Here is a 12,728-nt window from a genome sequence, read left to right as displayed (position 1 = left end):
TGCAATGAAGGAAATTGGAAAGGGTATCCTATTTAAGAAATCAAAGACCGATGCATCCGGATCACTATGGCTGGCTCAAAGCTCGTGCATCATTTAATAATCAACAGGCTTCTCAGCTACTGAAAGCATTTGGCCATTCAAACCATGTTTTCTCTCCGGAAGGTTTTAAAATTGGCCTGAAACGTTACCTCCCCCTCCCCCATCCCATCACCTTCCTCTTGCTTACCTGGTACGGTGAAGTCCTGAGTGTAGATGATATCATCTTCAATGTCATACAAGTCATCATCCTCTTCCTCGTTGTAGCCATGGAGATCTTCCAGATAAGGCACCACCGTCATACTCCTCCACCTATCCTTTGTCTCTGGGCTAGGAGGTATGGGGACCAGAGCCTCTGCTTGAGTATGTTTCTTACGAAACCAGCTGCAAAGAGTCCAAGGCACAGAGTTTCAATGGTCTCCCTTTCGACAGGAAGCCCCAAGAGTCTGAGGTGCCCCCTACCAATCATATCAGAGCTATGTGGGTTTTTTTAATGAATTGAAAACATCTTGCACTGTTTTTTCCCCCTCGTAGGCTTCACCATAGGGCATAGTCTGGGGAGGCCAGTGGCAAAAAGAGGTGAATCCTGGGGCCTCTTGTCTCCGCTGCTCTGTGGCAGGAAATAAAGTACGAGGTGAGCGCGCCACTCCTGAGGGCACCCAGGCCACGGACTGCCATTGAGCTAAGGAGAACCGCTGATGGATCTACAAAGCCGTCTCTTGCGTTATTGCAGCAATGGCTATACACCGCTAGATACACATGACCATGACAAATCCCCACAATAGGATGGGGCTCAAGGGACCAGAAATAGGATACGAAGCCTTTCGCCTCTCGCTCACCGATTCCAACCTGGCCTGAATGAACATAGAGAATGAATTACCGCCACTGCATATATACAGGGGGCTTCTCAACAGCAGGGGTGGCACTGAGCAGTGTGAGGGAAGCCAGCACTCACTGCTGCTCTCTGAGCTGTACCTGATCTGTGGACAGACAGATTTGTGTCTTTAGTGCTAAGAATCCAGCACTTTCTCCCAGCTTTAGAGAGTCATAAAACAGCATAACAGGAAGAAAAGGGAACTTGCAGCCTATGAGTTTAAGGGCTATGGATCTTAACCCCAATCTCCCCCTTCATGGCAATATTCAGTGGGATCATGGCAAAGTCACTTAATATTTTATCCTTCCACCTCACCCCTGTCTTGTTGGAATTCTACCACCATTTCATCCATCACCCATAGTGCTGTTCTAACTTGCCATCTGCCCAGAGAAGAATCTCAGCGCCAAATGCCATTATTAATCAGATCAAGAGTCTAACGGTCTTGAATTACGTCAATATCTCAGGAGCCAGATGGGTGGCCTTTCCCATTTTTCACTGCCCTATAATAGACGTACTCCTGTACAGCTCTCAGAGCTGTGCAGCCGAGTTAAAAAAAAACATTTCCTAGAAGGACCATTGGAGTCCCTGTACACCTAATCTACAGCACAGAGTAATCCAATGCACTTGGGTTCTCGACTACATTCCAAATACCATTTGCCTGTAACAATTCATGGAGTCTTCAGCATGCAGGTTTCTCTGACACGCCTTACCCAGCCTTCACACATTCAGCTCTCCGTAACAAGTGCCTGTTCCCCCAATCATGCACCCTGATGACCCCACCAGCCTGAAGGATCAATGCCTATGGATTAAACATTCAGAAGGTCAGGCTTTGGTCATCCAATTGCTTCTTCCCACATCCTATGTGAATCATGCTGCTGGGCGGCTTCAAATCTGGCATGCAGAGCAGCACGTCCTCCCCGTTTCAACAGGCAGTTCTGTGGGCTTTGCCCAGGAGGGTGATCCCACACACAGGAAGTGATAGGGGAGTTCAAAGCATTCTCACCCAAGGAGTGTCGGGTGTAGAGCAGCTGGGTCCCCTGATGGGCTGCTATCCCAGCATTAAATATTAAACTCCTGCTTTTGTGCCATCAGCTGAATGGTAATTAATCCATGAAAGCCAATCCTTCCCAGCACTAGCTTGGTAAAGACAACTGTGCTGTTTATCAGGGGCTGCCTGTGAATAGCAGGGAGGTGCCCCTCACTTGCTGTGAAAGGACGCTTTGATCAATTTGTCATCGTAAGCGGATCTGGTCTAATGAAACTATACGATTTCTCCTCCAGTCTATTAGCGTCACTTTAGGGCTCATGAAAGGTGCTGCTTTAAGTCAGAGACTATGTTCTCTGCCCACAGAACGGGTATAGAATGGGCAGCACGAGCCCCCCCATCTCCACGCTACACCCCATTTTCCACCAACGTGCCTCAGTCCTGATGTGGAGGGTCCATGAGTTCTGCCTTCATCTCCCATTCAGTGCTCTGGTCTTTATCTGAGGCTGCTGCCAGGGGCGGCTCTATGTTTTCTGCCGCCCCAAGCACGGCAGTCAGGCGGCTTTTGGCAGCGCGCCTGCGGGAGGTCCGCTGGCATGCCGCCGAATCCGCGTTACCTGCGGGAGGTCCGTCAGTCCCACGGCTTCAGCATACCCGCCGCTGAATTGCCGCGGGACCGGCGGACCTCCCGCAGGCATGCCGCTGAAGGCAGTCTGACTGCTGCCCTCACAGCGACCGGCAGGCTGCCCCCTGTGCCTGGAGCCGCCCCAGGCGCGCGCTTGGTGCGCTGGTGCCTGGAGCCGCCCCTGGCTGCTGCCCCAAGTAGTACCAGATGCAATATGAATGCTTAGCTACTTGGTCACATATGTAGACATTAGAAACAGGTTTTGGCTACTACCAACCTGGGACGGATTTGAACTAGTCAAAGGGGACGGGAGAGCTCCAGAACGGGCTCTTGGAAACGTATGCCATCCTGTTTTGTTTTAAATCCCCCCCCGCCCCCCGACCTGGTATTAAGTTGGAACATAGATCTCCTCCACAACACAAATGCAATCATGATTGTGTTAAAGACTTAAGCTGGTTAGAGAGTAAGCCTAAAAAATGTGACGTTTTAGCAAACCTGTCCAGTGAAAACAAGCAGTTAATTACATTTTCACACACGTCTCTCGTTCTACCGGGACGGACCAATCGGTATTCAAAGGAGGAGCAAACCTTGTTCAAAACCCAGCTTTGTGAACATGGTTGAAAATAAAGTTATGAAGCAGCCTGAAGGGGAAATGGATTCAATATGATCTGTCTAGAACGATTCTCCCCCCTCCCCATGAAAAAGGGGTTTGATCTTTTCGCTCCTAAGACTGCTGTCATTTTAAACTGAGAAGATGACATTTGATATGTATGTACCACCGCTTCTTATCCAATGGTAGAATCATTTCCTAGTCCTGTTTTTTGGGGCGCGGGTGGACAAGGCAGACAAGCAGTTATACCGGAGACCGTGGAAATTGCCTCTTTGAAGTGTCTGGTGCACTGGTTCAGCATTTTAAGTAATTCGCACTGGCAGCTTTTCAGGCCAAGAGTTTGAAGATGCTTCTCAGAGGAGCAATGGCAGATGTGGGGTTTCACGGATGGGCAACGAAGTGAGCAGCGCTCCACAGCAGGAAGTACCAGCTCCATGACCTCCCAGCAGCGCTTCACATGTGGGCTCCATGCAGTTCTGAACCAACCGCACCTTGAGGGGGATGGGAGACCAGCACTGGCTGCTTGGAAAGTTAAGTAGCAGCCTATGCTGCCGCTGCATTGTGGGAAAGATGAGATAGGAGTACCAAATGCCGCCAAAGAGGCTGAAGGGGAATTCTTGGGTGAGCGCGGATGGGAAAAGCCCAGGTTTCATCATTCTGGAATTCTAGATACTGACTAAACTAGAGAGGAATGTGGAAGAGATGCTCATGTATCGGAAGTAAAGGCTCCAAGATCTCTCAACGGCCTGGGAAATCCACACTTCTTGTGAACCTTCAGACCTCTTGCACAGTAGGAAGATTGTTTCCAGATTTCCAGTGTTATATGGGAAGCTGGAATGCAAACACTCCTTCAATATATTGCCCATTATCTGCGTGGAACTCTTAGGTTTAAGATCAGTCTCTCACTCCCCCAAAGAAGAATCTCATTACCAATAATAGAAGATACTTAAATTCACTGGCTCTTTCCTGTTCCCTAAAGTGTTGCCGGCAGACTTATTTTTGTTGAGCGTTGACTTGCTCGGGGCTACGCAAGGTGTAGGATTCCTGCCCTCAAAGCTTGCTATCTGAGTGGAAGAGGCCACACAATACAGACACAAACTGCCCTGGATGACTGGAAGATTAAGGTGTTCCCATTTTGTATTGATGCAGGTCTACAGGTATTTCTACCTTAGGTGGAACAAGAGTGGCAGGCTTGATGGAAAAGGAGGGATTCGAACGCCACTTTGGTTTGTCAATTACGTTTAGTGGGCCAAATGGTTGTAACACCGCTAAAATGAACAGCGAGACTTCCAGGGTACTGGGCCACCAAAGCGAAAGTGGGCAGGTCCACCCCAATTGCATTTTAGTCAGCAGTTATGCCTAGCTCTGGGTATGGGGTCTCTTCAACGTACATTGCACACAAAACCCTGTACTGACTTGGTTGCTGGACTGTCTTTCCGTGGGAGACTGCTCTTATCAAGGAAGCGACTGTACAGATACAACTTCACTCTGGGCTGATATGTGAGGGTCATCTAGCAGAGCTACTGCAGAGCCATTGATTTTTGCTGTGAGCATTGGGGCTGGAGGGAACCAAGATATAAATGCTAGCCATTTCAGGAGAATGGAGAACAGGGGGCAGAAGTGAGAAAGTGGAAAGATGCTCAAGTTTGCCAATAACGAAGGAATTCTGAAAGAAGGGCTAGAAATTTCTAGCAGCTAGTGATGTTTGTTTTGCTGTATTTCAGCTCTGCCTCTTTCCTGCCTCCTGTCCTACTTTCCAGGAGAGTAAAAATAGGTTTTATTAACAACTGAAACCTGAATCACTGTACTGTAGTCATGTTGATTCCATCCTCTGGGAGATGAATTCAAACATTTACATATGTATCTATGCTAATCGGAATGTAAAGTGAGAGGAGAGATTCAATGAAGAACAAAAGGAAACCAAAGACCTGTTGGAAAGAGCCCCTCAAGTAATTTGACATGAAGAAACAGACAGTATTTCCTGTCAAGCCTCAGACTGGGCAGAGACAATTCTCTGACATGGCTCGAGGTTCCGCCTGTCACTCTGCATTTTCCGCATATGTCAGTATGTTGGTAGCGGGCAAAGGGTTTTCTATTGCAGGTCAGGCTACTGCTCCATCGAGTTTGAGCCTGGCTTGAGAAGTTATTGGCCACGGCTTTGTCGCGAGGCAACCACTCATTCTGTGCTAATCTAGGCGGGGTAAAAATCCCTGCCTGACCCTGCATTGATCAGCTGACACCCTGAAGTGTGAGACTGGATTCGAAAGCTTTTGAGAAGAGAAACAGGCTTTATCTCACTGCCTAATCCCAACCACCATTTTACTGCTGCTTTGTCGGGGGACTGCACCAGGACACAAAAGCATGAATTCACTCAGTGCTAAGAGGCTGATGCTTCAGTGACAGTCACATCCTCCCTTCTTGCTTCCCATTATGCGGGTGGGGAGGAGAAAAGCTTTTGTAGGTCTCAAAAGCACCACTCCCAGAAAGCAGAGTCTCTGGGAGACGCAGATTCACCTGTTGCTTCTCTTCCCCACCTCCAACAATTTGCAACCAAGTGCAGCAGCAGGAAGGGGAAGACACCCTTTCTGGCCATTTTGCGAGCGGGGGGGGGGGGGGGGGGGGGGGGAGGTAATACATGAAGCACAAACCTGCTGGGGGAGGAGCATTAGTGACAAAGCAGCCGGTTATGCGGAATGACGTACAGCAGGGCTGCTGTAATCTACAGGGAGCTAAAGAGGGCAAAACTTGAGGACAGAGAACCAAGGCTGGAATGAAAACTAAGGCTCTGAAGGCAGACTGGTGTTTAATGAGCATGCCTGGCTTGCAATCGGAGCTCTAAACCAAGCCTCGTTCTTAGCCGACTCATGATTCCCTGCTCCTTTCAAGTCACATTTTCTCTTTGCTTGCACCCAGACTTGTTAGGCATGGCTGGAGCTCTGAAAGTGCTTCCTGGCTAATACACTTCTTCTGGGTCACAAATATTTTAAACTTGCTTATTTATGATAGGGAAGAGACTCTGACAACCAGATGCCTAGCTGCAGGCTATTCAACCCTTATCAAAAGGGTAGGTTACTTGCATTTCCCTACCCTCTAGTCATATGGGCCATGAACACAAACTGGGTTACAAGAAGGTCAGCACCATTGCACAGAGCTACTAGCAGCATTCTGATTTCATCCCACAGATATTATGCAGGAGCTGGCTGGAGAAGGAAGTCATAAAATAGTTCTCTGCTAGGAATGGCAAGCTAATCAGATGTGTATTCTGATGGGGGGGCACTAGCTACTCCTACTTAACAGCCAGAAGATGTAGGGGGCAAACCCTGGTTTCTCCAGCCTCAGTTCAGTGAACACTGGAAGTAAGTAGAAAAGAAGAGGGGAGCCGTTTCCCTAGCTGATACTGGACACAGAGGTCGTACTTCAGACTCCAACACAAGAGACGTGCAGGAGGAAGAATGGTGCTCAGAGCACAGATGGAGGCGTTAATGCCTTTAACACGCTCGCGTTAAGAGACTCATTTGCAGAGCGTGGGTAGAAGAATTAAAAATTCCCACCTCTGCGCCACACACTGAGAAATAAGCGAGACCCAGAGGGCTGAGCAGGAGAAGAGGAGCAGGTGCTTTCCCATCAGTACCTTGCATCCAGGGGAGAATTTGGGGTTTGCATCCTCCCACACCACCACAGATGGGAAAGGCCTATTAGACCTCAAGCCCATGGCCCAGTGAGCGCTGGATAGCCCCATAGGATACCTCGAATATAGGCACATGCATTATCAAGTATGCTCAGAGCCTTTGAAGGGCAGTACTGTGGCAATATGAGAACAGATTCCTTAGGCTTTTAGTCCATGCATCCGAGCAGCAAGGAAAGCCTTTCCACAGACCCCCTTTGCATCTGCTGCTGAGGACGTTTTGGTGAGTGAGAGAAGAGGTGGCCCACTAGCCTCTGCGAGGTCACAGCGTAACAGGCCAGCTTCCACCAGTAAAGAGCCAAGTGCTCCCTCTCGCTTGCTATGAACCGTTGCAATCATATCTATGGCTGAACAAATTAAGCGTGACGCTTCTGGGGAAGAAGGCAAGATGGTTGCCTTGGAAACCAGGGGCAGAGGTAGGATTCTGCAGCCACTTCATCACTTTCGATTTTCTTTGTAAGTGCTGCTGCAGGGTCATTGAATTAAAGTTACCAAATGCAGTTTATGAGCATTAAGCCCTTCAGTAACAGCGCAGGGCAGAGGGTTAGCGATCCACAGGGAACCAGAGGCTCTGCCTCCCTGGCTCTGGGCAGCGTGTCTGCACTGGGCCATGTTTCTACACCAGCACTTGTCTGAGAAGCTTACAACAAAGGCGGTTTTAAAAAAAATTCATAAAGATGCACTACCAGGCTGGTTTTCCCCAACCAGCACTGCCCTGGAGGCAGCAGGCTCCAAGGCTCTGTCGTTAGTACTCGTGGGTCGACTATTGTCAGCTCAGACTGAATAATTTGCCCTGGCTGGCGGGCTAGGAGAATTTTAATTCATTCCAGTTCAGTTGATGGTTCATGAAACTGCAACGGAGAGCGGCTAGTTTTGAGAGAGCTGCTGGAGTGCGGAAAGGGCTGGGAAAGGTTAGCACGTCCCTGTTGAACTACAGATGAAACAAACCCCAACACTGTAAATACAAATGTAATGCAAGAGAATTAATTTAGTTTGGGGGAACGAGGGGAAGGCGTCTGGCAGAAACCAGAGAGTCTACGGCAAGCTCTGTTCCCATTCACAGATGTCATAGGCCTCTACTCACCCTCTCCAGGTCATGTGGTGTGAGGAAGCTGCCACGTTAAGGGGGAAGCAACAGCCTTGGGAAGAAAGTGTGGAGGAATGGCAGTGGCTGAGAGGGTGGACAATAAGTCTGCACCAAGTGTTACCAGGCCCTTTCTACCTCCATCGGCTCTGCCGTGTTAAGAGAATAATACCAGGCACTTCCACAGCACTTCATTCGATCCATCGTTGGTTCTCACATCTCCGCCCGCACCCAGGGGGCAAGTAACTGCCATTTTGTAGCTGGGGAAACAGTCCCAGAGAGGAGAATTGGCTTGTCCAAAGTAACAGCATATCTGCTGAAGAGCTGGGAACAGATCCCAGGTCTCCCAACTCCCAAGACTGTTTCAACCAGATTGCTAGTTCCCTTAACAGCATGCAGCTTCCTGCACCACTGAGCACAGAACAGAATGAGCACAAGGATGACTCAGGGAACATTTCTCCACTCTCACGCACGGATGGGAGCCTTGTTCTAGCTCACACCCGCCCAATTCCAAGCTGGAGAAAACACTGGCCTGGACGCCAGAGGCTATTCCTGCAGTCTTGTTGGAATGCCCAAGGACCTTTACCTTCTGCATGGGCAATCACCAGTGACATCAGTTCAGCTTCTCAACCAAAGGATCAAACTTCTAGAAACAGCATACCAGGGATAAGGAGAGATGCCAGCTATCTCAGGCTTGAGTTGGGATCTATTCCCAGCTCAGCTGTGGGGCTTTTGGGAAGTCACTTCAATTGCTCGATGCCTCAGTTTCCCACGTGTAACATGGGGATAAATATCAACTTGGTGGGCCAGGGGCCGGAGAGAGGAGGTGTAAATATCAAACCGTTACTGATTGTGATGGAAGGTGTTGGAGAGGGTAAAGTGTTATTCTAAAGGTCTGAGAAGACAGAGGGCCAGCCCTGCTCCTGGGGATTAAAACTGATTATTTTAGGAATGCACTTGAAGAAAAGCTGTCTGCCAGTCAATATATGGATGAACACCCACAGACTCACCACTGGCTATGGTCAATTGCATTTAACTTGATTGCAGCTTATTTAGAAGTTGGGACTAAGTCCTTCCATTTAATTTGTTAAAACAAAGCCAGGAGGCGTGAATTCTTCTCCAAGCACATGCTTTGCTGCCATGCCAGCATTTGCAAGAGGGCGATGGACAGACCCGCCCTGGGCCCAAGGGTGTCAGTTCGCGGTGCCCATTGTAATTATTGGGATTCACAGCAGGAGCAGGGAGGCATTTACTAATGGGGGCGGGGGGGAGGGAGGTGTTGGGAAGCCTGTTAAGAGGTACTGGCTAAGCCAACAGAAAACTAAGACTAATCCTTGGAAATACCAGCTACTGTATTTGCAGGAAGAGAGGCTCTTTACCCTTCCTCTCTATCCTGGAAGGGTTAAAAGCCTCAAGAGCAGCAGTTGTGCCCAGTTAGATGAGACGACTGCCATTTGAGCATGTGAGGTTTGCCACGGCCCTTTGCGCCCAGAGCTTGCTCTACTTTCTCCTCTCTCCTGCTTGCTCTGACTATCTGCAGGGTCTCTAGAGAAACTCTCTTCGCTTGCAGCCTAGCGAGGCAGACTCAAAAGCTCTTTGCCACAAGGGAATCAAGGGTACAGAGTCGGCTAAGCAGCTCAAATACCTGGCAGCTAGCAACACATGGGAGCCAGCGGCCCAGCCCCACGCTTGAAGGGCCCCACAATCCTGCAGTACAAAGTAGCAGGGACAATGGCAAGCAGTGCATTAATCCTTTCCAACATCTATTAGCCCATTTCACAGACAGGCCAAGACATGCTTCAATGCAGCACTCATTGACAAGGCGCTGGTCTGACTGCAGGAGCCTAGCACCAGCAGTGATGAACTAGCAAGAGAGTAGAACGGGAGGGGTCCTGAGATCAGCAAAAGCATTTGACACTGAAGGAGTCAATGGTGGACAGGGGAAGAGTGGCTGGTGGCAATATTAGGGTGCAGCAAAAATAAACTAGCATGGACTTGCAGGAGCCACTGACCCAAGAGTCATGGTGCCATAAAGTCAGATGCTTCCTGCTCGTGCAGAGTTCAAACCGTCACCCCAAAAACAGTCCCCTCTATGGCCCAGGACTAACCCGAGTCTCCTCCACTGCAAGTGCACATTCCTCTCTCAGACCCAGTCAGACAACCAGCATGCACATGTCTCAAAAAGGGGACGGTCTACCCTGCTAGTAAAGGGTCAGTGTGCCTGTTAATTTAACTGACCAGGCAGCTGTCTCTTAAAGGCAGCTGCTCTTCACACTTTTGCTCTTTCTAGGCATTAGGTTGATGTAGCTGTACAGAATACAAGTTCAAATCCCTCTCTGGTTCTGAGCCAAGGTTTCTGCAAGCCCCCTGCTCCACACTCCCTCATGACATTCACCAGGGGATCGAATGACAGCACCTGGTCTACCGCTTTAGCTTTTCCATAGGAAAGACCAGGGGACACATGCTTCTGGCCACAGTCACTAGGAGCAGACCACGCCTAGCGCCTTGCAGAATCGGATCCTGGTCTTTACAGGGTTCCCAAAAGTGTTCTTGGGCAAACTCATATGCAAGAGCTCTGCTGAGCAGCGGCATCCTAGCCCTCAGGAGCACTTCCTAGTCAAACAGGAGACAAGCTCTCACTGCCTCCTCGCTGAAGCATCCTTAGAGCACTTTTTGTTCTTGTACTTTTATCCAGCCAGGAAATCTCTGCTCAGAGGCAGCACGTTTGAACAATTTGTTAAAAAGGGCAGACAAAATATTCCCTGTCCTGGAATCCTTCCTCAATCTCTGGATTCCATATTGAGCAACCACCACTCAGGGTCACTTCTGCCACTACGCTGAAATCCAGTTGTTCCGTCTCCTGGACGTAAAGAGACGGAAAACATTAATCCAAATCCCTACTTCAACATCCTCAGCTTCAAGGATCCCCCCGAGCCCACCTCCCCAGCCCACGCTGCTACTATCTGGCCCGTGAAGCTCATTATTCGTGCTAGAAACACATTTTAAACACCTTCATTATTTACCAGTTAACAACTGAAATGCTCCAGCAAGACGCTTAAAGAAAAAAAGAACGCCAACTAGATTTACATGCAAGTTGCCAGAGCTCCAGCAGAGTTGGGGGAAGGATATCTAGGGACTTCCATGTGCGCTGTCAAAAGAAAAAATAAGTTCACAGCGATAGCACAGGTACATTAGCATAAGAAGCAGAAAGAGAATGACTAATAGGAAGAACTGAACACTCACTTGTGCTGCCTTATCTGCTGTATTGAAAATCTCTTGGCTGGGTCATATTCAAGCATCCCTGAAAAGGAGGGAGAAAAAAAATCCAGGTGTGATTCACAGGCGCTCTCAGCCAATTTAGAGGAAGGAAGCACAAAGCCCCACCCCTCCCTTTCCCCCCATAACGGCACCCATGGTTTCCAGTCCCCCTGGCCACGGGAGTTGAGTGAGGCCTTTAAATGACAGACAGCAGCATGGGATGGAGAGAGGGTCAGGAAAGTCAGTGTTTAACCCCCAACTCCACTGCCGTGCGGATCTGAGCAAGGCTGTGCCCCACCTTCAACGTGGGGCTAACCCTTCCCTCCTTTGCAGTGTGAAGATGGAGGTCAAGTTCTCTCTCCCATCCCCAGCCAGTGAAGGGTTAGGGGCTCTAATTTCACAGATCAACAACGTTGGGCAAACTTTACCCAAGAGGAGCCAACGGCTTTGGAGTGGTGCATACACAACTACGCAACAAGCCAGAGGCTGCATTCTAGACACAGATCTCCCTGAAGCCCCTCTAAGTGGGGACTCTTCAACAATGCTCTTCCCTGCTCGCCAGACCTCCTGTAGTCTGCTATCACTTATAGGAGATGTGGGCATGGGAAAAAGAGCTGGCCAATATATTCTCTCGCACCCAGACCATCCAGCAGAGAGGGGGATAGATTCCCTTCAGACACAGGTTGCCCCCCCATCCCCAGAGACTCATTTATTGCAACCTCTGCCCTTCAAACTCTTTTTAAAGAGTCACAGTTCAAGGGGAAGAGAAATAAAGTTCTCACACCACTCCCCGGAAACTGGCCAATGAGGCATTAACCAGTCCAGTGCCCTGCACCTCCATTAGCTGCATGCAAGATACAGGCATTCCCCATGGAAACCACCACTAAGTTACTAATCCTCTGAACACCAACAACATGCTTGGAGCTGTACATAGATTACAATACAGGGACATGATAGTCTAGGAACAGAAGCCAAGGGAACTATAAATAGGGTTCCAGGCACCATATGGTGGGGGATGCAGCTGCTGCCGCATTGTGCTTTTTTGGAGTGAGGAATTCCAAGCAGTTCTGTTTTCAAATGAATCGTAACAGTTCAAAGAGTAGAGGGTTAACACTGAGAACCTTGCAGCAGTAGGGCAGGAAGGAGGGATTTCAAAAGGAGGAAAGGACTGCAGAGGGCAGTGACTTCAAGCATTAAGGAAAGGGTGGGAGAAGGCTCTGAAATGAGAGTGGAAGAAGTGATGGGAGTCAGACACGCAGAGCAGAAAAGGCAAGAGGAGACTGAAAGTTCTGCTCTGGTCTTCTCTCCAAGGTCAGGACAAAGGGTACAGACTTGATGCAGAAGGCAAGGGAGAGTCAGAGTGGAGGGACAGTCAAAATAACAGCAGAGAAAGCACTTCTGGCAGTAGACTGCTGGGCTGACTACAGGGGAGTTGGGCAAGCCAGAGAAGAGGCTGCTGAAGTCCAGAGAAGAGGTTGCCAGGGCCTAGATTAGAAAATGGGTTTCTGTGGTACAGGTGGACAAAGGAATGGATTTTTGTGACGAGGTACAGAGGACAAGACACAGGACTG

The 12,728-nt window shown here is 49.3% G+C and overlaps 1 protein-coding gene across 4 annotated transcripts in view; it reads right to left on the bottom strand.

Moving 5' to 3' along the window:
* Positions 1-12,728, bottom strand: part of STK11 (serine/threonine kinase 11) — a 74,274-nt gene that overhangs the window by 16,591 nt on the left and 44,955 nt on the right. For all 4 annotated transcript variants that reach the window (XR_010594925.1, XR_010594926.1, XM_042861902.2 and 1 more), the window contains 2 exons: positions 11,143-11,200; positions 227-420 (listed from right to left, as the gene is read on the bottom strand). Coding sequence is in view for 2 of the 4 variants with exons in the window: in XM_042861902.2 (XP_042717836.1) it covers positions 227-420; positions 11,143-11,200 (252 nt within the window). In the remaining 2 variants the exon portion in view is untranslated. The remainder of the gene's footprint in view (positions 1-226; positions 421-11,142; positions 11,201-12,728) is intronic.

This window comes from Chrysemys picta, chromosome 25, assembly GCF_011386835.1.
Source record: "Chrysemys picta bellii isolate R12L10 chromosome 25, ASM1138683v2, whole genome shotgun sequence".
Lineage (NCBI taxonomy): Eukaryota > Metazoa > Chordata > Testudines > Emydidae > Chrysemys > Chrysemys picta.
Note: the sequence above shows the minus strand (reverse complement) of the source record. Positions and strands in the feature narration are given on the sequence as shown.